Genomic DNA, 25,349 nt, shown 5'->3' with positions numbered 1-25,349 from the left:
TCTTCTTCTCTTCTTCCTGTAAGCCGCCAGAGAAGTTATATTGTTGTTCTAGAGGGTAGTCTGTTCTAGTGCAAAGTCAGACTGCTGTTAACCATTGAATCCTGTGAGAAAGACGCCACTGTTGCCTTTCTGCACCATTGGAAGGGGCGAAATCTTTCCTTAAGGACAACCTAATCCACGCCTTGGTTATTACCTTTTATTCTGTCCTTGTCTCTTTTATTGTTTTCTTTATCAGTATACAACACGTTTTTCATTCTTCACTGCTTCCCTAGTATGTCAAGCATTTCCCTTTTAACATCAATTTTTGGTGTACGCACAGAGGAGTCGAACCGTTTTCGTGTATTTCGCAAAATATCCAAAGCACAAGGTTCCTTTGAATGAATTGTGACTGTGCACGTATGCATTTTTATGCTATGTTGTTATCTTCATACCCTACCCTATGCTATCGGATGGGTAGACATAGTTCATAGTTGTGCCCAATGATGGTCGATGGCGGTTCTGAAATACAAATAACTTTGTACTCATTAAGTAGCCAAACCAAAGCCAAAAGCAGCAAAATTGATATCAGTATACAATTATCACGGGGAGCTCAGTGTGGTCAGCAGTGACAGGATTGTAGTATAGAGTACAACATACTTCATTGTCCAGCTATGATCACAATCTTCTTCTTCTTCTTGATCATCTCCTACTTGAGCGTCTCACCTTGTTATTGACATGGTGGATTTTCTTTATTCTTACAGAAATTTAAGTATAGGAAGAAGAAACGAGAAATGAGCAACTGACAAGTTGTTCATATTGCTTTCATGATATTTTCGTTAGTGTTGAGAAAGATTGCAAGAGATTTCGTTGACAGAGGTAAGGAGGTTTCGAAGTATTAAGTACTCCAATTTCTATGGTGGTTGTGTTTTTTGTTCAGAAGAGAAATAAATGGAGAAGCCTTTGGGAGAGTGAAAATAGAGGGGTATTTACATTGTTAGCCATAAATGTTTTTTTAGTGTATCAAGTCGTTTGGAGGGTATTATTGGCAAAATTTGTGGCAGTGGGAAAAAAAAAGGATAAAAGCCATGGATTTGACTTGTGAATTGTGATTAACTAATGGTTTCTTTATGTCATGAATGTCTAACATTGCCAAATCACTCACAATTTTCATTCACTTGTTGTTTTTTGGCCATCATTTTTACTTAGAATCATCTTCAGCTTTTTTGGTATTATGGCTCTGGCCAAAGGAATTAACTTTCGATTTCGATGAACGTTTCCATAATATCAGGGTTAATGAGTAGAACTAGCTCAATAGCTCAATTAGATAACAAGTTTGTTCTTAACAAGAGATTTAGTATTGCATCTCTCACTATTGCCATGCGGAATCAATGTACAAGTCACTTTCACAAATAGCAATAAAAAACAAAGCTCGTTCACACCATAGTGGCAAATTCAGAATCCAGCGTAAATTCGGCAAAAACGTAAATTCCAAATTCGTACAAATTCGATAAAAAATTTGATTTTTTTTTGGAAAAGTCATAATTAATTGAAAATTTAAAACATAGAGGTTTGTGGCAATGTGTGATTGTGTATCATGTCAATGTCAAAATTTGCAAATATATATATAAAGTCTTGTTACTCCTATACAAAATTCCACAAATATTTGCAATTTAGATTATAAAAAATTAAAATAAAAGCTATCCAACAATATAAAAATTGGGTAAACATCAAAAATTTGGAGACTTTTACCGGTTTTATCGTTTATTCATTTAAAAAATCGGTAATAAGTCAATTCGGATAATTTTTACTTTTTTACATTTTATTGAAAAGCTGATATTTTTGTGACTATGGTTTACACTTTGGAAGGGACATGAGAACAAGATGGAATACATCAAAGAAAACAAAAGTACAACAAAACCATGCATAGAACACCTGCTCTTATATCTATACATTTCGTCGATTACCATTGTGTACTTAAAGCGGCAGAGGGATATCAGCCAAGTCCTCTCTGTAAGGAACATGATCAACGCCATCAGCTGAATCAAGCCCATTTTCCATTTTGTTCTGGGCATTAGGATCTAATTTCGATGGATCTATATATGTCACAATTTTGTCTTCACGCACGGTCAAGTAAATAACTGACAGGATGTCTTGGGGTGGTTACAAATTTCATAGTTTAATGCCAAGCCATTGTGCTCGGTTTTGAAAAGGCTTTGGAACTAAATTACAGAAGAATATGGCTTGTATCGGACTCTGAAGCAGCAATCATAGCCTTCAAGGGAGGAAATATACCTTGGGAACTGATTACAAGATGGAGAAGAGTGACTACCTAGAATGTTAGAATGGAAACCTACTCATAGTTGGCATGAAACTTGTTTTGGAACGGATTTTGCAGCAAGGAAAGGTGCAACCCTGGATCAAAGAGTTACACTATGGAGACACGGCATACCAGATTTTGTTAAAGCAGTAGAGAGTTCTTTTATGACCTATTAGTAATTCGAGCCGAGCAGTTCGGGCTCGGCTCGAGCTCGCTCGTTTAACTATATGAGCCGAGCTCGAGCTCAAATTAAAGCTCGTGTAACAAATGAGCTTGATGAAGCTCGGCTGGTTTAACTCAAATAGCATATTTATAGTGTAAAATGATCGAGCCACTCTGGTTCGGCTCGTTTAAACTCGGTTCAAGCTCACTCGTTTAACTATATGAGCCAAGCTAGAGCTCAATTAAAAGCTCGTGTAATTAACGAGCCGAGCTTGAGCATGGTAAAGCTCGGCTCGTTTAGCTAGAATTCCACCCTTACCTATTACCACCAAGGCCAAATATTTCGATGTCGAGCGATATATCGGAACCCAAAAACCGATATATATCGATATATCGATATATCTGTGGATATATTCTTTTGTTAACCGATCAAAATTTTGTTTTGTATGTCAATATATCGGAAAATATGATAAATATCATCGATTATATCGGAAATAGCGTTGATATATGAATAAAAATCGGTCAAAATTAGTCAAAGTCAATAAAATCAACGATCTATATTGTATGTATCGGTCGATATATATTGATATATTAGAAAATCCGATATATATTGGATACAAAATGTGTCAATATATTCATCTGATATATCACAATATATTCATATCGGGTACCTAAAAAACCGAGATATATCGGCGATATTTTGGTCCTTGTGTTTAACTATGTTACAAACTATGGCTGGAAATGGAGTGGGTTCGGGTCGGATTCTCACTCAAAACTCTTGACCATATTTGGATCCATCCAGATTCGGGTCGGATTTCGGATATCCATATCCATTAAAAACACCAAAAAATACACTATTTTAATGATTTTCATATATAAATGTAAGATATAAATTAATTTTTAGGCATCAAAATATAATCTTGTTAAAATAATTCGGGTCAGATTCTAGTAGGCAGGGATCGGGTCGAGTTCGAGTCGGATATGGCTATATCCGAATCCGAATAATTTCACAGTATCCAAACCCGAACCCGATTATATCCGAAATTTAATATCCGAACCCGACCTGAACCCGACCAAACCCAATCAGATAACACAAAAAATTCAAAAAAAAACCCAAAAATTATATCTGAATCCGAACCCGACATACCCGAATCCGAACCCGACCCGAATATATAAACGGATATGAAAATTGACCCAGACCCGATATATTTGGTAATCGGGTCGGGTCAGATTCAGATCTACCAGACCCGATTCCCTGCCCTACATTCTAGTCACAAACATAAATATCATATCCGTTAAAATGAATTCAGATATAGTCGGATTCGGGTCGCATCCCGTATGACTGGACTATTTCCAGCCTTATTACAAACACTCCATGTATACCGTGTAATATTCTTTTCTCTCAATCAATAAAATCCTTAATCCTTATTTCAGTTATTTGTATGAAAAAAAAACGAAGGTTAATTTAAGGCAAGGCCTAATATTTCGAAATCGGGCGATATTTCAAACCTTTCAAAAAACAAAATATATCGGAAATGTTGATATATAGGACGATATATATCTTTTTGTTGATTGGTCAAAAAACAAAATTTTGTGTCAATATATCGGAAATATTGAAAAAAAATAAAAATTCAGTCAAACATCGTCAAAGTCAAGTCGACAGTTAAAATTGGATATATCGGTCGATATATATCGATATATCGAAAAACCCAATATATATTAGTTTGAAATTATATCAATATATCCATCCGAAATATCTTAATATCTCTATATCAGAGGGGCCAAAAACTAAAATATATCGCCCACATATCGGCCGATATTTTCGGCCTTGATTTAAGGTATGACTGATCCCTACACCGCACCATTTGTGCCAAACAAGAACAGATTAAAACTGTTAGTCCCGTCTCAATTTTAGACAAAAAGTCCAACAGTTTTCTTCACAATTTAGAGACGGGCCTAACAAGAACGGCTACGTTTCTATTTGGCCCAAATGGTGTAGTCTTTTTAGTGGATGAGAGTGACAATCAAAAACATTTGAAGTCATGAACACGCTCATGGAACCAATTTTTCCTCATTTTTATAAAAAACTATTGAAAGTGGTTAGGCATTAGCACACTAAATCTTCCACATGTTTATATTTGGGTATCCTTTATATTTTTTCAGAAGAAAGCAATTATTTTATGAGAGTGTAGTATCCAAGAAATCTGAAATACCTTAGTGGGAACTAAATGAGAAGATCGAGCGACTAAATTAAACAGAAATGAAACTTGTAATTTTTATTTTTATTTTTGATAAAAACTTGTAATTGCTTTCTTCTGAAAAAATGGACTGTCACCCATTCAGTGAAAAATGGACTCTTTTCAGCATGGACTTTCACCCATTCAGTGCTTTTCGCCAAAAGGCAAAACTTTGTAAAGTGAGAAATGAAAAACAAAAAATGGTTGCTTGCATAAATGATAATGTGTAATGACTATTGCCTGAAGGTTGCATACGCAACCGTCAAATAGAAATTGCCCATTTTTTTATCCCTTATTCAGTAGGATCGAATTTCGCCAAAAAATGTCCTAGATTCTTTGATTTGAGGATGCATTAAATTGCTCCAATTTGTTTAAGCAAAGTAGAAAGAATGTTATAAATTATGAATGGATAAATCTCTCTTTTGTTACATTCCAATGCGAACACGTTCCGCTGCAAGCCAATACCCTTCTCCGCCAGCTCATGTCCTTTAAACAGTTCCAACTTTGCAAACTGCTTCAGCTTCACCTCAAGTTTCCGCAGCTACATCAACAAACCAAACCTGTAAATGAGTAAATGTACCGCCACCTCCACAAATACGATGAAGAACATCATTAAAGTATGACTTCTAGATTCTGTATCATCAATTCATCACTGACAAGCTGTGAAAATTAAAACTACACCAAAAAAACTATGTAGCAGAAAACGGACATGGGATAACCTCAAGGATGTTACAGCTCAAATTACCATCATTACATTGGCCACAGAAGATCAGCATCCAATGCCCCTGAAACAACGATACGGTAATTCAGTGACAGCTCAGATGCTGCAAGGAACGAATTAACATAGAAGGAAATACTAAAACAGAAAGCTACAGTTCCTTCCTCAGTTCCTCAATAATTTTGATTGAAGAAGGATATAAATATTGTATTGAAATGACTCCATAACCATATAGGTCTTAGGTCTGAATGTCTGATCAGTTACACGCAACAATTGCTAATCAAGGGGCAGATGATACTTAATTTCGTAAAACAAGCAGTTCATCCAAACAGTTTTCACACAATTAACTGTGTTGAGCAGCTGGGCTTAACAATGCAATATAGAACTAATGATTACAAACTCCTCAAGAAGATGATGAATATAGATATCAAAATTAAAACATCTTGCACTTGCCCACAACCCCTCCTCCAAACCACTAGCATTAGAACAACACCACCTTCCCCAACAATGATCACCATGCACCCCTAAAAAAGTGAATATGTTTCCAAAAGTACAAACTTTTTATATGACACTCCCAGAAGATAAATCACTTGGGATCATGGCTAATACTAGGCCCAGCACGACTCATCCATCCTGATTAACATTAGCAACAAACAAATTCAAAAATTCTGAATGATGTTTGAAAACAAAAACTTTCCATAATCCCCATAACCATAAGACATTCAAGCAGACGAGAAATACTTCAGAACATGAAAAGGAGCTCTAACCATAGAGAGATTTTAAAAATTAACCTTTGGTGGATCAACCAAAATTCAAGAAAACAAAAAAATTACCATTATAATTTATAGGATTAATTTATAATCTTGGAAAGTCCACCTTTTCATTATCGTGTAAATTGACCCACAAAAAATGAAAACAAAAACATAAACACACTCACACACAACGACACAAGAAGACTTACCTCCTTGCTAATCTGCCGACATTTTTGGGCGAAAAGAGGCTCCCCACTAGGAAAATCGAGCTAAATGAACCATTTACTTCCACCACAATAGGTCTACAAGTTTCTTCCTTGAGGGCATAATACCCCAGACTACTACTGCCTGGAGTATCTGGCACCAGAAATTCATCGTTCCATAACTTAAACAGCGAGAAGGAATCAAAGGACCAAAATGATGCTACTTTGGTGTTGAACAAGTATTCCTTAGCCCAAGAACCATGCACTCCGTATTCTTTCATCACCCATATCTCATAGTAACTGTGATCCAACTTTCTATCACAAAAAAGACAGAGGCGCTCATTTATGACTCCCAAAAAATAGCATATATCTCGTCCCAAAACAACATTGTCTAAGCCCAGTAAAGGAGGAAGTCCGATTTCATGGATTTCCTCTGCAGCCATATCAAAAGCAACAATAGTGAAGGATTCACCATGTCCCCTAGAGGTCCAGTGAAGATGATTATTCACATGCTTACCGTTACCGTAAGTACTCCTTGGAAGACTGTTTTCTATCCATCTCCACCTGCTTGAACCCAAAGTAAAAACCTCACCCCCTTTCCGGTCATAGTAGAAACGGCAGACTTTGTACTCATTAGTAATTGAATCAAAGTAGAAAGAATGTTATAAATTATGAATGGATAAATCTCTCTTTTGTTACATGAGATCACTGACGAAAATTCGTTTGAACCTAGTAGTACTATTGGCTCTAGGAGGTACATATCCAGTTGTTCCAATGCGAACACGTTCCGCTGCAAGCCAATACCCTTCTCCGCCAGCTCATGTCCTTTAAACAGTTCCAACTTTGCAAACTGCTTCAGCTTCACCTCAAGTTTCCGCAGCTACATCAACAAACCAAACCTGTAAATCAGTAAATGTACAGCCACCTCCACAAATACGTGAAGAACATCATTAAAGTATGACATCTAGATTCTGTATCATCAATTCATCACTGACAAGCTGTGAAAATTAAAACTACACCAAAAAAACTGTGTAGCAGAAAACGGACATGGGATAACCTCAAGGATGTTACAGCTCAAATTACCATCGTTACATTGGCCACAGAAGATCAGCATCCAATACCCCTGAAACAATGATACAGTAATTCAGTGACAGCTCAGATGCTGCAAGGAACGAATTAACATAGAAGGAAATACTAAAACAGAAAGCTACAGTTCCTTCCTCAGTTCCTCAATAATTTTGATTGAAGAAGGATATAAATATTGTATTGAAATGACTCCATAACCATATAGGTCCTAGGTCTGATCAGTTACACACAACAATTGCTAATCAAGGGACAGGTGATACTTAATTTCGTAAAACAAGCAGTTCATCCAAACAGTTTTCACACAATTAACTGTGTTGAGCAGCTGGGCTTAACAATGCAATATAGAACTAATGATTACAAACTCCTCAAGAAGATGATGAATATAGATATCAAAATTAAAAACATCTTGCACTTGCACCACAACCCCTCCTCCAAACCACTAGCATTAGAACAACACCACCTGCCCCAACAATGATCACCATGCACCCCTAAAAAAGTGAATATGTTTCCAAAAGTACAAACTTTTTATATGACACTCCCAGAAGATAAATCACTTGGGATCATGGCTAATACTAGGCCCAGCACGACTCATCCATCCCGATTAACATTAGCAACAAACAAATTCAAAAATTCTGAATGATGTTTGAAAACAAAAAATTTCCATAATCCCCATAACCATATGACATTCAAGCAGACGAGAAATACTTCAGAACATGAAAAGGAGCAACCATAGAGAGATTTTAAAAATTAACCTTTGGTGGATCAACCAAAATTCAAGAAAACAAAAAAATTACCATTATAATTTATAGGATTAATTTATAATCTTGGAAAGTCCACCTTTTCATTATCGTGTAAATTGACCCACAAAAAATGAAAACAAAAACATAAACACACTCGCACACAACGACACAAGAAGACTTACCTCCTTGCTAATCTGCCGACATTTTTGGGCGAAAAGAGGCTCCCCACTAGGAAAATCGAGCTAAATGAACCATTTACTTCCACCACGATAGGTCTACAAGTTTCTTCCTTGAGGTCATAATACCCCAGATTATTACTGTCTGGCACCAGAAATTCATCGTTCCATAACTGAAACAGCGAGAAGGAATTGAAGGACCAAAATCGTGCTACTTTGGGGAACAAGTATTCCTTAGCCCAAGAACCATGCACTCCATATTCTTTCATCACCCATATCTCATAGTAACTGTGATCCAACTCTCTATCACAAAAAAGACAGAGGCGCTCTTTTATGACTCCCAAAAACAAGCACAAATCTCATCCCAAAACAACATTGTCTAAGCCCAGTAAAGGAGGAGGTCCGATTTCATGGATTTCCTCTGCAGCCATATCAAAAGCAACAATAGTGAAGGATTCACCATGTCCCCTCGAGGTCCAGTGAAGATGATTATTCACATGCTTACCGCGACCGTAAGTACTCCTTGGAAGACTGTTTTCTATCCATCTCCACCTGCTTGAACCCAAAGTAAAAACCTCACCCCCTTTCCGGTCATAGTAGAAACGGCAGACTTTGTACTCGTTAGTAATTGAATCAAAGCCAAAACCACACGCAGTAACCCGTAACAGTTCACTGGCTCTTGGGAGCGAGAGGTTCTCTCCAGTAATTGGATTACAGACGTAGTAAAATACAGGATAAGAACACCGGTAGAACTCTTCTGAAAAACAAAGCAATCCATTGACAGAACCAATTACTTCAAGCCTCTCTACAAATTCAGGTTCCCTAAGAAATTCAAGATAGTGGACCGGTGCTGAAGTTTCAAGATTATCAAAGACTTGATGATCAACCAAGCCAAAATTGCCCCCAGAATCGTGTAGAACAACACAAGGGGAACAACAATTTTGGATTTCCCATTCATAATGAATTTCAGCGAAGCGAGGATGGCAGATTAAATTGAACCAGGTTCTACATACCCATCTGCATTGAGAGGATAGGGATTTTATTGGTATTCGACACAAAATGTGAAGGATAATGTCACTTGGAAGCTTTGAAAATAACTCCCCACTCATTTCCTGCAAAACTCGTAGGTCGATTTCTTCTCCCTCTTCATCCTTCACACTTTCTTCTTCTTTCTCATGCTCTGTTATTCGCATTTGGGTGCTGCAGAAATTAAGAAATAACATATTGTCAATGTTTCCAAAATGTATCATCACAAACATAATAAGCAGCCGAGTATAATTCACTTACTTTCAAAACTTAAAAAATCACATTACCAGAGAGGGTTCAAAATTCAATAACTCTTGATAAAACATACTAAAGTATCCAAAAAGAATATATACATATATAAGACAGGTAGTCTAGAATAAATGTGAGAATCATGGAAATTAGACTTTAGTACCTCATCGCCAATCTACCAACATTCTTGGGTGAAAAGAGGCTGCCCACTAGGAACACCAGAAAAAGATAATAGCAATCATTGGGAGTCTGCAATATGATAGGCCTACAACTTTGTTGCTCGGTGTCATAGTAAGCGATGTCGTTTGGTCCATATTGGACGAGAAATTCACCGTTCACCAATTTTATGACATTGTAGTAAGCAACACGAGAGTAGTCAAATCCATACAAAAGACACTTTGTCACTTGTGCATCAAAATTGTATTCCTTGGTCCAAGATCCCTGCATATCATAGTCTTTCATCACCCATATCTCGAACTGATCCAATGTTTTCTCAAAAATAAAACAGAGTTGTTCTTCTATCACTTGCAAACGGATTTTCTTAACATTGAATTCTGGCATAAAAAAAGGAGGAGATTCGAATTTATGGAATTTCTCTGAAGCCACATTGAAAGCAACGATAGCTAAGGGCTCATCCGGTTCATATGAAATCCAATGAAGATTTCCATTCACAAGCAGACTATATGGGCAGTTGTTGGTAATGGTTGGAACATGGCCTTGTATTCTTCTCCACCTAGTTGTACCCAAAGTAAAAACCTCAGCCCCATATTGGTCGTTACGAATACGAATAACTTTGTATTCATTAGTGGCCGAATCATAGCCAAAAGCAGCAAAATCAATATCCATAAATATACAACTGCAGCGCGGGAGTTCAGTCTGTTCTCCAGTGATCGGATTATAGACAACGTACTTGGTACTGTTTTGAGTACGCGAGTGATCTTCCCCAAGACAAAGCAATCCATTAACAAAACCTATAATTTGAGGATACCAATCAGGTCCATTTAAATGAAAGCATTCAACGACTGAAGTTTGGAGATGATTGTCAAAAAACTGATGATCAATGAATTGAAACTCATGACAACAGTTGAGAGAATAGTCAGAAAAGACAAGACATGGGGAGTAGCGGTTTTGAATTGCCATTTCATATTGAATTTGTGCGAAACGAGGGTGGCGGATTAAACGGTACCAGGTTTTGCACACCCATCTGCATTGAGAGAGTGACTTGAGCGGTATCCGAGGGAAAATGTTGTTGAATATTGTCTCCCTTGGGAGCTTTGCGAAAAACACTCCACTCTTTTCCCGCAATTCCTGTAGCAGGTCGTCTAATATTTCGATTTCTTCTTCTTCTTCTTCAGAGTCAAAAGGTTCTTCATTTTCTTCATCTTCTTTTTCAGCGTCAAGTAGTGCTTGTAGGTCTTCACTTTCTTCTTCTTCTTCTTCAGAGTCAAGTGGTTCTTCATTTTCGATTTCTTCTTGTTTTCCTTCTTCAGGGTCTGCTGCCACTGTCATGCTCAGTTTTCTTTCTTTAATCTCAGCGAGAGAGAGAGAGAGTGAGTGAGTCAGTGAAGAAAAGAAATGAGCAACTAGCGCAGGGAACGGGTCGGGTTTGGGTCGCGAATCCGAACCCGAATAGTTTGACAATATCCAAACCCAAACCCAAACCCAAATCCGAAATCTTCTATCCGAACCTGAATGACCTGATCGGATAACACTAACTAGAATTACTGCATAGCAGTGGCGAAGTGAGCGTAGCAAGGGTAAGAGATGAGAGGAGGAGGAAGATGAGAGCGAATCCGAACCCCAATATCCGAATCCTAACCCGACCAACCCGATCGGATAATACTAAAAATTAAAAAAAAAACCCAAAAAATATTAATAGTTATTTATAGTGCTAAAGTTCCGACCAATATATAACAATATAAAAGTGACAAAGCTAAAATATTTACACAACAAAAACGCTAACATAGAAATAGAAATGAAACACAGTAAAGTAATGGGTAATTATAACAAGTACCTGAGTCATGTATTCAAAACCCAACTCTCTTTTCTTGTTGTGAGCCAAAACCCAGCTTTTGAATAGCACTCATGGTATTATCGGAAAAAAAAGAATAGTAGTCATAGTATACTCACCAACACTCAACTGAGAAAATGTCTCTAGACTCATTATCTATTCTATAAAAAAGAGCAGTGTGGGGCCACAAGTCTCCCCATCTGGCGGCTACAAATCTTCCTTCCATCTTATGGCGTGGTGGATCCAACCTTCCTTCAAACTGGTTCATCCAACTTGATGAAACAATCAACATCCAAAACTTCCCTTCCCAACAAAGTCAATATTAGCTGTTGGGTCTGTTTATGGGCCTATTTCTCTACGGGCTTATGGGCCAACAAAATAACATTCTCTACGGGATTGTGGGTTTGATCAACAAACGTTACTGGGTCTGGGCCTTCACTATGGGTGAACCTTTATGGCCTGGAAACATGAGTAGGGGTTTGGGCGCACCGGCGTCGAGGGATAGCGTTGCAGGCGCGTTAAGGCATCGTGGGATGGGGGGTGGGTGCACTGAGCGTTAGGGGGCCATGAGCCAACTATTATACTATTTTCATTAATTGCTTTGGGCGAGACAAGGGTTGATGGATGAAGGACATCGTGATTGGAAGAGGCCATGAGCCTACTACTACCATATTCAATTTGTTCATTGGTGGATACTTTCCATTTCTAAAACACAAGATGTTTTCAATTCCAGGAATGAACTAGCCATTTGCACCGTACCAACTTTAAAATCCGAACAAACTCGACTTCTAATTTTCATGTGGAAATTTAAATTTACATAGTAGTGTGACATGTGACAATTTGAATTTACATATGCAAATTTAATTTTACAGAGTAGTTTGATATATGAAAAGTTGAATTTACATATGAAATTTTAAGTTTACATAGTATAATTATTTGTGAAACAAAACAAGCCTAATGAAAAAACGTATGGAAATATATTTTTACATATTAGTTTTTTAAACTAAACATGTCGGTAAAAACTTAAATAACCTATGAATTTTCATAGTTGTTTAACCTATGCAAAATTATATTTATATATAAAAATTTAGATTTTCATAGTAGATTACTAAAATAAAACAATTCTAATATCGGACATATGCTATGAAAATCTTAATTACACAAAAGATTAACCTATGAAAATTTTAACCAGCATAAGATGTGATGTAGGAGTTCTTTTTGTTCAAGATGGATAATGGCTATTGAAAAAATGAAAAAAGTACGGTTTACAATAACATTTTCTTTCTGACATTGGACTACATTTATTTCCACAAAGATGAATAACAAATACGACTCATGAATCACCATTGTAATCATACAACTTTCACCCAAACCAAATGCTCAAACCCTCGCATTTTTTTTGTATGTGATGACCTTATATTATGCAAACTTAAAACTACATAGCAATATCACTGAATTTTCATAGACGTTTTTTTTAACATCTGAGTTCTGAAAGGTGACACAGGCTATGCAATGAAAATTCATATTTTCATTTGCAAATATGAAATTTCATATACATTTTTTCTGACATCTGACAGGTGACACAAGTTATGTAAATATGAATACATATATGAAAATATGAATTTACATATACACATGGATTTTCACAAACGTTTTTTTTTGTCATCTAACAGGCGACACAGTCTATGCAAATCTGAACTTACATATGCAAATATGAATTCTGATAAATTTTTTTCTGACATGGCTATGGAAATCTGACAAACGCATCAGGCTCATTTTTTCCATTACATCCAGAATTCAAACAAAATTAGTATCCAAAAGTTACATTCATAATCCAAAGACAAACTGACATTACATAAAAGATGAAAGATTTACGTCCTTAATTCAAACAAAATTAGTATCCCAAAGTGATCCACCAGACCACCAATAAAACACAACACATCATTTCATGATATTCTTTCTTTGAAATGTTTTCTTAGTGTCCACCACATAGATATCAGATGTTTTATGTATCATATTCCTTTCCTTTAAGTTGTACATCGAATTAGGTTTTCCCAGTCTATTTGCCTCTTCCTCCCCATTCAACTCAGTCTCTCCAATGTCCTTCAACAAAAACTATAAAAAATTTGTCCAAAAAGAGTTTCTTTCGCCTTGGCGATCTGAACATCTTTAATTCTTCATTTGAACTATTGAAAAAGTGCTAGCATAGGCAAAACAGTATAACAAAACACCTTGGTAGAGCTAGTAGGTTTTACCTCCTATTGCAATAAAGGGGAAAATAATAAATAAGTCTGTTAAATTGACATTTCAAAATTTACTTTCACATATATGAAAATACAAATTTACACGACAAATTCAGCTATGCAAGTAAACATACGAAAATATAAATTTACATAGTTATTATTGTAACCAAAACAGTACTGATAAAAGCAAGCATACATATGTAAATTTACATTCACATAGAAATATGAATTTACATTCAAATTTGCACAGGCTATGTAAATATGATACAAATTAAAATCTTCATATCAACTACAGAGTGTGAACTTCATATCAACTACAGAGTGTCAACTAATATCAATTTCAGACAACTTAAAATATGTTTAAATACGAAACCATATATGTAATTTACAAATTCATACATATATAAATTAGGCATTTGCATATATAAAAATATAAATTCTCATAAAAAATTGTATTTACAAACAATTTTTTTAAAAATATGATTCTCACCTTAGATTTTGTTTATTTACAAAAAAAAAAAAAACAAAAAAAACCGATGTTGTAGAGCTAACCAAAGATTGTTTCATTCCTTGTTTTGACTTTGGTCCTCTTAAGAAAGATTGTTATGTTCATTGCCCTTTTCTAACGATTTGTTTTAGGAGGATAGGTTTTGCCATTCGTGGATGCACTAATGGGGTTAACGATAATGGTTTTACTATTCCCTAAGAAACTTTCATTGCCCTTTTCGCATGGATTTTGATAAACAACATTTTGATAAACAACACGTATGTTGTCAGTTAAGTATTAATAAGGTACCGGATGAACTTAAGGATGATTGTGGTTTGTATTTGTTATTAGAGAATTCCCCAAAGTCTATAGACAAATGGATGTGTGGGCGTTGTCTAGGTATCCACGCACTTGGTATACCATGTCGTCATCCAGATGCTATCATACCACCACCTATTTTGATGGAGAATGGGGAATCCCCATGTTTTATTGTGGGTATACCATAGCCGCCTCCTAAGCCCGACACTACAGATCTTGCATCCACGACACAAAGGGGTGGTGGTGATACCCCTGATCCGCTTGTTGTCCCTTCTTCTCTTGATAAGAAATTACTGGATAATGCATTTCGTATACCTTTCCAAACCGTGAAAAGTATACCACGTGCTTGTCGATTGACATTTTTGGGTGCACTAAAATCGGCTCTCTGGGATATTACAACTGATCCTAGCTCAGTTATGCGTTGGGTTCGTCTCCTCCTCTTGCCGCGTTGCACTCTGCAAGTTTTTCCGACCACAAAATTGTCAGGAACGTCGTTCTGGCACTAGGAAAAACTTCCAACAAAAATAGATTCTCTATGCTTTGGCGACATGGAATGAGCCTGACGGGATGTTTCGTCTCTTAGAGTCTGTAATAGAGTCTCCTTTAGTCCAGTCGATCAGGAAATCTGCCTCCACTCAGAATGCGCGTCGCTGCTTACAGAAAGTTGCTGATGGACATTTTGCTGTGGCGGTCAAAATGTTATCATCAGCAGGAGTTGCCTCCAATACTGCTGAGACTATATGTGCATTAGAGGAGAAACACCCGATGCGAAAACCACCTGTGAGACCGATTGTTTCTTTTGCTGAGCCTCCTTTAGTGGTAGAGAGAGATGCCCTATTGTCATGTATTAGGTCATTTCTGGAGGGTACTTCTTGTGGTCGTGATGGTCTTCGAGCTCAGCATTTGTTGGATGCCATGAGTGGTCTTTGCCCCGCCTATATCGTCCCGATTTGCTAGATGCATTGACCCCGGTGGTGAATCTTTGGTTATAGGGACGATGTCCACAGCCGTTAGCGTAATTCATTGCGAATGCTCCGCTTACTCCACTTCTCAAGCTGGATAATAGTATTTGTCCTATAGCTGTGGGATAGTTTGGCGTCACTTGGTCTCCAAGATTGCTATGAAAGGAGTTTCCCAAGATGTGGTAGGATGCTTGCGGGGATTTTCGCGATGGGTTGGTTTTTCGGTGGTGCGTAGTGATTTTGCATCACCGTCAACCGCGATAGTGTATGCTAACAATGGATGCGACTCTCTTTCGATCTTTGCTTGTAGATTTTCAGAATGTTTTTAACATGGTTGATCGGACTACTATGTTGAGAGAGGTTCGTATCCGTTGCCCAGCTATTGCCCCTTGGGTTGAGTACTTGTATTGCCAACCTGCGAGGTTATATATGGGGGATAGCTACATATGGTCTGCTACTGGGGTCCAGCAAGGTGACCATTTGGGTCCCTTTCTATGTGCACTGGTGTTGCATCCCTTGATTCTGCGGATCTAGTCCAGTTGTCAGTTGTTGTTACATGCTTGATATCTAGATGATGGGACTCTGATTGGAGATACAGAACAGGTGGCGACAGCTTTGGGTATGATTCAGGAAGAAGGACCTTCTTATGGGTTAGTTCTTAATGTGGCTAAAACTAACTAAGCTATTTTGGCCATCATTGGATCCACGTCGCTCCACTCCTGGTCTCTTTCCTTCAGATTTGTCCTGTCCTTAGTAGGGAGTCAGGTTGCTTGGAGGTGCAGTCAGCACTGATCCATCCTTTGTTAGGGGCCTTGCTTGCAAGCGTGTTGAAAATGTTGTGACTTTGATGGACTGTTTAGCTACATTAGACTATCCACAGTGTGAGTTAGCTCTCTTACGTGCTTGTGCTGGGCTCTCTAACTTGGTATTTGCGATTCGTATTTGTCCACGATCCCTTTTTAAAGAGGCATCTAAGACTTTTGATCGGCATCTTCGTAGTGTTCTCCAGGGTATTGTGGTTTATGATGGTCCTAACTTTGATGATTTACAGTGGCGTTTATCGACACTCCCATTACGTCTGGGTGGGTTAGGTATTTATTGTGCCACTGATGTATTTACTTTTGCTTTTGTGCCCTCCCGTTGTCAGACTTCTAAGCTTCAGAACCACATTCTTAGGAGTTATGGGCGAGTGCCTTTGGATGAGATTCTTGATGTTGCTAGCGATGCATTGAGTCTTTGTCTACCCAATTTTAACCTCGCCTACGTGGTCGAATGCTACCGCCCCCTCAAAACCACAAAAAGTTTTGGCGAAGCGTTCTATAGTAAGATTGTTCTTTGCCGGTCTTGAGAGGGAGTTTGTGTTATCCGCCGCCGTCGGCGATCATTGATGCTTGCGGTCGAACACACAAAAGATTTTCTACTTGTTATTCGATGGAGGGACTTGGACAACAGATGTCATCGGTGGAGTATCGTTCTATTCTCCTGTACCGCCTCTCATGATTCCTTTGTACTCGATGGTGGTCTATGCCTTGTTTGCAAAAAGAGTAGGCTAGATGCTTTCGGGGACCATGCAAAGATTAATCGTAGATATTTTCCAGGGTTTCAAATACCAATATGATCATGTCGAGATATTTTATGTGATGCATTTTGGAGGTCGGGTACAAGTGAAGAAGGAGAGGCTCCCGTGAATTTTCTCCGATCCGAATGAGGGACGATCTACACTCCCGCGGATGTATTGATATACAAATAATCCGAGGGGAGACATGCATGTGTTGATGTAATCGAGCCTCTCCGTTGGTAGGGATTGGGAATGGAGTCTTTGAGGTGGGGAAACAACTAAGAGAGCGGCGACGAGGGAAGATGGAGAAGCATGAGGAAAGCTTGCACGACTAACCAAAGATTGTTTCATTCCGTTTAGTTTCGACACTTTCGGTTTCTTGGAACAACAATTGAGAGCTCAAGAGACTTGAAAAGTTATGGACGAATATTATGACAAATTTGGTTCTAACGAGTTTGTTTTAGAAAAATAGGATTTGCTATTTAGAAATGACTTCATGGCTAAACTTGTTGCACACTTGTCCTAATTATTTGTAAAATTCTTTATCAATATCAATAAAATTTTCATAAAAAAAAAAAAAAAAAAAAAAAAAATTCCTTCGATTTCGTCTTTTTATCGGTAGTTGCTTTCATTTTTGTTTGTGACATGGAAACTTTCGATTCTTTTGTTTTGTTGGGTGTTTCTCTCTTATTTTTCGGTTGTTTTGTCATCTTAATTTGGTTTTGCAGGATATCTAGGGTTTACAAGAATAGATAATGCAGCAAGAAGAAAGAGAGAAGATAAATTTGAAATCTAGGGTTTTATGTGTGAGGGGTATTTTAGTCAGTTTGGATATTTTAGAAAAATATAGGTTAGTACGTAATGAGGGAATTTTTATGTTGGTTACGTATTAACCATGGAGATTAAACCCAAAATTTGGTTTTATTGGAGTTTAAAACCCGGGAAGAAGGACAGAGTTTATTATTTTTTATTTTTCCACTGTCCTATAACTATAGGCTTGGATCGGGCCGGACCTAAACCATATAAATGAGTCCGGCTCATAGTAAGATTGGAAATGGAGGCAGTTATGTTTAGTTCAACTTCAATTTAACTACTACGTACCATCCTCCTCCTTACCTTCGCCCTGCTTCCTCTGCCTATTTTCATAGAATAACTTGATCAATTGCTTGCATGAATTCTTAGTGGTTCACCATATTGAGAATTTAAATTAGTATGTTCAAATTCATTCTTCAACTCTAATACATTTTTAAGTTGAACATTAGTCTTACTTCCATGATTGAGAATTTCTCACTACAAATTCATACATTGATTTTAAACAATTTGCAACAGATTTTTCTTTACATTTTATTGAACTTTTGTATTTCGTGAAAGTCTACAATGTATATATGGCATCTTAAATGATGATGAATTAGCCTTTCTGCACCAATGGCTTAATGTAATTAACCTCTAATTTCTTGAATGACCTCGCAGGTAGTTAGTGTACTAAAGATTCAATGGGGAACGTATTCACTTCTTTTTTCTCTGGATTTGGAAATGTTCTGGGCAAACTATTTGGATCACCAATAGATTTCCTCTCCGGAAAGTCTTGCAAGTAAGCCTGCTTCTCACAATCCTTTCTCCTGCTTACTTCTTTGTTACATGTATGAGCTCTATGGTAGATAATGACTTAATGTCAATATATATATGTATAAGATTCAGTTGTCCTTTAAATAACCAGTTTCCTTTTTCCTTTTTCATTTATTGGATTGTCATTCAGTTCGGTATGTGGAGCAACATGGGATTTGATTTGTTACATCGAGAATTTTTGCGTCGCCAATCTATTAAAGTTTTTTATGGTACTGGTTTTAGTTTATATTGGTAAGTTCATTTGGTCAACAATTTGTGCAAATTGCAAACCATTCTTTAGAGGATTTGAAGCTTAACTAATATCCTTTCTTCTTTTTCTTAATAATGTAGTTCTTTTGTTCTTCTATCTGTTACATAAAACTGGAATATGTTACTGCATTGGAAGAACTTTGTGCAAAATACTCTGGGCTTGTTTGGCATCATGCTGCTATGCATGTGAGTATGGATGCATGTTCTTGTGTCATAATATGAAGAAGCTGAAACGACAGCGAAGAAATCACAGAAGGAAATTCGATCAAGAAAACTATTTAAGTGACAAAGAAGAAAGTACATCGTATAGCCATTCAAGACGATCCATAGAACTTTCACGGTCACAATCTCATCAGTCAAGACAATTGCGAAGAATTCATTTGCAGAAATCTTTAAGGCCTAGGAGTCACAGAATAAGAGTTGATGTAACTAGAAATGCAGTGTCAGCAAATGGCAGGGTAGACCATTATAAGCATCATAGCACTGTTCATAACATTAAGGTGGCTAAAACATCGAAGTTTGCTAAGAAGGGAGGTAATGTCAACAACAAAGTTTACCAACGGCCAAGACGATGATTATACACCAAACTCCACAAATGGATATGTTGTGTGCTCGGATTGTCAAGTGTAAACTGCCTCAAGAAGTGATGCAAGTATTTTTCTTAACGGTGTCAGAGGAAGTTTTGAAGACATTTAGTTTTGAGAGATTAATTTAATGGAGAAAGAGGATTACTTTATTCAGTTGATTGACACCAACAATATGTGATAAGGTTTGTGAGTCTTATGAAAGAAACACTTACACATTTTTTTGATTAGTGTACAATGACGATAATCACAGATTAGTTGTACCAGTTACTCGACCAATGCCTATGTTGACTGACATTTATCTTATTGATGATTCAAATATAATGGAGATCTATCTGTTCATCATGACTGTAACATTATTAGTTGTTTATGTTTTCTCATGTAAATCTGACACTCTGACCCTCCTTAAACCCTGCGTGCACTGATCCGAACCTCGTGCACTAAGCTAGCCCATCGTAAGTGTTTGGTCGTGTTGAAATCATGAATTATAAGAATGATAGCATCAAAAGATATAATTTGCATCAAAACGAAAAAAAAAAATAGCATATAATTTGGGTTTGGCAAGGGGCAAAATCGGAAAAAAAAAAAAAAATAATATATGAATTTACTGTTTTTTTTCTTTAACAATTTCTGATTTTATTTTTATTTTCATTAATTTATAGATGTGAAACTACTATTTTACCCATGCAAAAAACAAAATAAAAAATAAAACAAACAAATGGCATTAAAAAATAATGGCGTGATGAATTTCACTGTTCCTCCCACCGTTTTCTTTAAAGAAGTTAGATGAGTAAGTATGATTGTGAGAGATTTTATATAAGTGGTAGCATTCGTAGAGATCAAAAGAATATACCAGATTAGCACAATCTTCTCCTTACTGCTTGTTAATTAGGTAAAAGTTTATGTTTACACTCTCTACACATATGGAGAATAGTCCTAGGCGGCTTCCGAATATTCCACAAGGTATACATACATCTAAAAGTATCCAACTATCTAAGTAATATAGTTAGGTGATCTAGTCATCTAGACTTTACATGATCACTACATTAATCCAAAATTCTTAACTAAGCAAACATCCTTTAATATTAGGTTCTAATTGTGATGTGACAAGTTTGCAATTATTTACTTTAGTTGCTTATCCAAACACATTCTCTCGCTTCATTACGGATAAACGTCTTGAAGGAAAAAAAATTTGGTCAAAGACTCAATGTACAGTTTCCACTGAAAATGAAATTTCCATCCAAAATGTGAAATTGGGCATGGGTCTTTTCTGAAGTTTCCCTATGCATACGTAAAGCGTACTGTCATTTTCCAAGCGAAAATACATTCTTCTGGGATGTGGCACAAACTTCATCTGTACAGCATAACAATGTTTGGACATTTATTCTTTTGCATTCATAAAATGCAATAAAAGTTGAAGTTAATTACACCAAACTTTACACACAGAAACAAGGGTGACATCTCATATTGATAAGACTCAAAGTAACTGTGTCAAGTGTCCTGTTTTCGGATGAATTATATGTTTTCTGATTGCACTTTATTGTTCATGTCAATGATGATCGAAGAGTAAATTTTTGTGGACACAAAGAAAAGCTTCTAGGACTAGGAGGATGTCTAAACCACTAAAACCTGTATATCTGCTAACTTGAAGACTGTTAAAGGTTTTAAAGTTTAAACACATTTTCCATACCTGATATCTGTGCACGCTCACTTTGTCGGGTGACCTCTAGAATCTACGTGACTATGTAAGGTGACCTCAGCTAACTACCTAGTTTGGGTCGACTAACATTTTCCACAAGTCCCAAATGCAGCCTTCCCCAAATAATCTGAAATCATCTTAAATGTGTATATGTCCGAACAGAATAACAAAGAAGTTTCTATGAAGATGTGGAATTCACTGACTCATCGTCCAAACAAAAGAATACTGAGCCATTGGATCAAAAGTCAAAGGACCAGATACTTCTCCCCCCTCATTTTCACAAACAAAACCAAACGTGCAGTAAGAATAGTCATTGACTGTCCATCACAAAATCTAGGTGGACACCAATTCTACCGACGTGTATATATAATCCACCGTACATTCTCAACTCACGTGGACAAAAACAAAAAATTTAACAAACACGCGTCAAACTCAGTTCTTTCACAACCGTTGGTCCCAGCCGACTTACCAAACAGTTACAAAAACAATGACGCAAGCAATGACACAATCTTACTTCTTATCTATCGACACGTGGTGCGCGCCACTTGTTTATACGGCTGCGGTCAGAGCTAACTTATCTGATAGTCTCACCCACGTGTAGATTCTTTTGCCGACGTTGACACGTGTCTAATAAAACTTGGTCTTTAAATACACTTCTCTCTCTTGTTTTTGAAGTTTCAAGCGCCGTCTTTAGAGCAAGCTCACAATATCACACAGCAAGTAACAAAGAAGAAACAAAACTGGTAAAAATGAAGGGTGGTGGAGATTTAGAGTTGCCACCAGGGTTTAGATTCCATCCAACAGATGAGGAGCTAGTGATGCATTACTTATGTCGTAAATGTGCTTCTCTTTCCATTGCTGTTCCAATCATTGCTGAAATTGATCTTTACAAATTTGATCCTTGGCAGCTCCCAGGTATTTTAGTTAGTCTTTTCTGGCGCATTTACGTAATTGTACTCAACTTCTAATGATGTCAACTATTTTTCTTGGGAGCAGGAATGGCAGTGTATGGTGAAAAGGAGTGGTATTTTTTCTCACCACGGGACCGGAAGTATCCGAACGGGTCGAGACCAAATAGGGCAGCTGGATCAGGATATTGGAAGGCCACAGGTGCAGATAAACCAATTGGTACTCCAAAACCAATTGCAATTAAGAAGGCTTTGGTGTTTTATGCTGGAAAAGCACCTAAAGGAATTAAAACTAATTGGATCATGCATGAATATCGACTTGCTGGGATTGATAGGTCAGCTCGAAAGAAGAATAATTCAAGGGTAATTTTTCTATTTTTCTATTTTATTTATTTATTTATGAAATATGTTAATTAGAGCTAAATGTAAAGTTGCTGGGATTCTAGCACGTGTAAAGTTGAATGAAATGTTCTGGTGGATTGTTGATTAGGCGTGGTCTACTTTAGAATTGCATACCTCAAACTTCCAATTAAGGGATCAGATTCAAATTCTGTGTTCCATTACTTTATTATTATGTGACCAAACTAAAGAATAAATTATGATATCTTTATACGGATGACGTAGAACGGTAGAAGTTACACATCCGAATTATTGTTTTAAAGGCTATTAGGCGGGTTAGGTATTATAAGCAAGTATTATACAGTTTCTTGACTTGTCGACACATTCTATACAATATTAAATTAGAAGTAGGTAAGTTTAACATGTTTTTTTTTATCAACTTATTTGTAGTATAAGTTTGTCAAATTGATTTGTGGATAGGATGTTCAACTAGAATTGATCTAATTGATCAAAAGCGTATTATGGTGAAAATTCATGTGGCACTTGTTATGTATCTCATGAAAATATTATGAAACCTGAGACACAAGAATCTTCCGTTAGATTATTTACTAGCAGGGAATTGGGTTTTGAGCAAGTGCTTATATATTACTTCTTCTTGCAATGCAGCTTGACGATTGGGTGTTATGTCGTATTTACAACAAGAAAGGTAGTGCAGAGAAGCAATTCAATGTAGACAAGAAGTCTACTCCTTCATTTAGTTACTCAGAACCTCAAGATCAAAAGCCAGAAATTACGACAAACATGGTAACCATGGCACCACCACCACCACCTCAACTGCAACAAAAATCAGTGCCATCATCAGCAGTTACTGACTATCTACATTTCGACACATCAGAATCAATTCCACGATTACATACAGATTCAAGCTGCTCAGATCAAGTTGTTTCTACTGAATTTCCTAGTGAGAAGGAGGTCCAAAGTGAACCAAGATGGAGTGATTGGGAAAGGGCCCTCGACATGTCATACATTAACATGGATAGTCTTGGTAATAGCGCTTATGATAGCAATCAGCTCTCACCTTTGCAGGACATGTTCATGTACTTACAGAAGCCATTTTGAGTTGCACGGATCATTTTCATGTAGTTTGAATTCCTTTGCCACATATCGTCTGTTGTTGTATGGTTGTGTGGCATCCTCCAGCAGTTGGTGCACATGAGACGGAAGTCTATGAGTGTGCCATTTACATGAGACAGCAGTTAGCGTAGCATGAGTTATAGGTAGAAATGTAGAAACAATTATGGTTTGATTGAAAGTTCAAATCATTTAAGCTTAGGATCTATTGGTTATTGTGATTGTTTCAAGTTCACCTGCAAATAGGTGTAGATATGTATATACAGTATTTTGTTTCTTTTTGCCAATTCCTTCTCAATGACATTGGTATTCTTTTTTTTTTTGAAAAGTTTTGGGTTGAGGCAAACCCCAATCTGTATTAATTAACACTAGCATTTTGGGCACGCTCATAGAAATTGAGAGTTGTCCAATTAACCAAGCCACGAAAGCAAACCCAACAAAAGCCCAATCCATGTAGTAAAATTGATTTTAAAAATTTTGCAACTGAAACCCACTTAAAATTGCAACCGAAGCCCACTCAAAAGCCCATCAAATTCCAACCCAGCCACAATTGTTGACCACTCTAGTTAGAGTTGAATATTAGATTTACACATTCATCATTATCAAATATAATAAATTATAAATAAAATCATATTATAGCATTGTAAATAGAAATTTTGAGCGAGGGCAAAATTGGAAAGCAAAAAATCCGGTTGATGAAAATAACACTGTTGCTTGGGGAGTTTTCCTTATAGGTAAAAGATGAAAATGTTTCATACCGCCCTATGATCATTGGAGGGAGGCTACTCATTACAAAAAGCCTAGGTTTAGAATCTTATAACGAGATTGTTAGGGAAAACGATACCAATCGATCCCCACTAAAATAGTTTGCATTTGGACAATCTACTACTCTAATAAAAAATCTAATCTTTCACTACAACCAACAACCCAGCCTAAACTATGAATACAAATATCACAAACAAGCAATATATTAATAGTAATATAGATAAAGTAAAACATACCACAACACAAGATGTAACGTGGTTCGGCTATTGATGCCTATTTCCACAAGCAGATCGCTCAACCCTCATGGGGGCGATGCCACCATGCCGTCCAGACTTCATTTGAACGATGCCACCAAGTCGTTGGTCACATGGTGAGGGACTCAGCATAGATAAACTCGAACAAACCCACAGGGGATCAATTACAACCTTTACTCCACCCCATTCAACATGCGAGGAAGGTTGGGATTGTCGTAAAAACCTCAATGACGCTGCTAGTCGTCAGGAAACTCCATTTAAGGTTCCCGTTGCAGTCAGTACTTCAAGTTCAAGCTGATTGTGGTCTCAGAATTTAAAATCTAATAAAACTAGATTCGTGCCACATCGATACAGATTTACATTGCTGAGGAGCAGAGGTGGCAGAGCCTGTTACAGACATGAATCCGTAACTATTGCTCTTTTTCCAATGGCCAAATGATTGATCATTTCGCGACTTGGGATTGAGTATTATAATTATGCAGTTAAAGACTGCTGATAAAAAGAATGTCTTCTTTTCTTAATTGTGGGACTGATAGAGTTGTTTGTGGTCTTTGTTTGCTTATGGACCAT

General features: G+C 37.0%; 3 protein-coding genes across 8 annotated transcripts; 2 read left to right on the top strand and 1 right to left on the bottom strand.

The window, feature by feature from the left end:
• Window positions 1-5,035: 5,035 nt before the first annotated feature.
• Window positions 5,036-11,424, bottom strand: LOC147501177 (uncharacterized). Of its 5 annotated transcripts, none has more exons than XM_086606208.1 (6): window positions 9,809-11,424; window positions 8,377-9,570; window positions 7,416-7,491; window positions 6,375-7,248; window positions 5,415-5,480; window positions 5,036-5,236 (listed from the first exon to the last, which is right to left on the bottom strand). In XM_086606208.1, exons 1-2 carry the CDS (start codon window positions 11,152-11,154, stop codon window positions 8,730-8,732), a joined length of 2,187 nt encoding a protein of 728 aa, XP_086462334.1. In that variant the 5' UTR covers window positions 11,155-11,424; the 3' UTR covers window positions 5,036-5,236; window positions 5,415-5,480; window positions 6,375-7,248; window positions 7,416-7,491; window positions 8,377-8,729. The 5 variants fall into 5 exon arrangements, with proteins under 5 accessions (XP_086462334.1, XP_086462333.1, XP_086462332.1 ...); XM_086606207.1 differs by having other exon boundaries at window positions 5,405-5,480; window positions 7,426-7,491; XM_086606206.1 differs by having other exon boundaries at window positions 7,426-7,491.
• Window positions 11,425-18,270: 6,846 nt separating this feature from the next.
• LOC147501176 (uncharacterized) lies at window positions 18,271-20,023 on the top strand. 2 transcript variants are annotated; one of them, XM_086603775.1, is made up of 4 exons: window positions 18,271-18,434; window positions 18,695-18,815; window positions 18,981-19,081; window positions 19,181-20,023. In XM_086603775.1, exons 2-4 carry the CDS (start codon window positions 18,718-18,720, stop codon window positions 19,672-19,674), a joined length of 693 nt encoding a protein of 230 aa, XP_086459901.1. In that variant the 5' UTR covers window positions 18,271-18,434; window positions 18,695-18,717; the 3' UTR covers window positions 19,675-20,023. The 2 variants fall into 2 exon arrangements, with proteins under 2 accessions (XP_086459901.1, XP_086459902.1); XM_086603776.1 differs by lacking the exon at window positions 18,271-18,434 and having other exon boundaries at window positions 18,456-18,815.
• Window positions 20,024-22,044: 2,021 nt separating this feature from the next.
• Window positions 22,045-24,047, top strand: LOC147501175 (NAC domain-containing protein 2-like). Its single transcript, XM_086606205.1, has 3 exons — window positions 22,045-22,297; window positions 22,379-22,653; window positions 23,296-24,047. The coding sequence occupies exons 1-3, from the start codon at window positions 22,132-22,134 to the stop codon at window positions 23,746-23,748; spliced, it is 894 nt and encodes a 297-aa protein (XP_086462331.1). The 5' UTR covers window positions 22,045-22,131; the 3' UTR covers window positions 23,749-24,047.
• Window positions 24,048-25,349: the final 1,302 nt, after the last annotated feature.

This window comes from Coptis chinensis, chromosome 4, assembly GCF_015680905.1.
Source record: "Coptis chinensis isolate HL-2020 chromosome 4, ASM1568090v1, whole genome shotgun sequence".
NCBI lineage: Eukaryota > Viridiplantae > Streptophyta > Magnoliopsida > Ranunculales > Ranunculaceae > Coptis > Coptis chinensis.
Note: the sequence above shows the minus strand (reverse complement) of the source record. Positions and strands in the feature narration are given on the sequence as shown.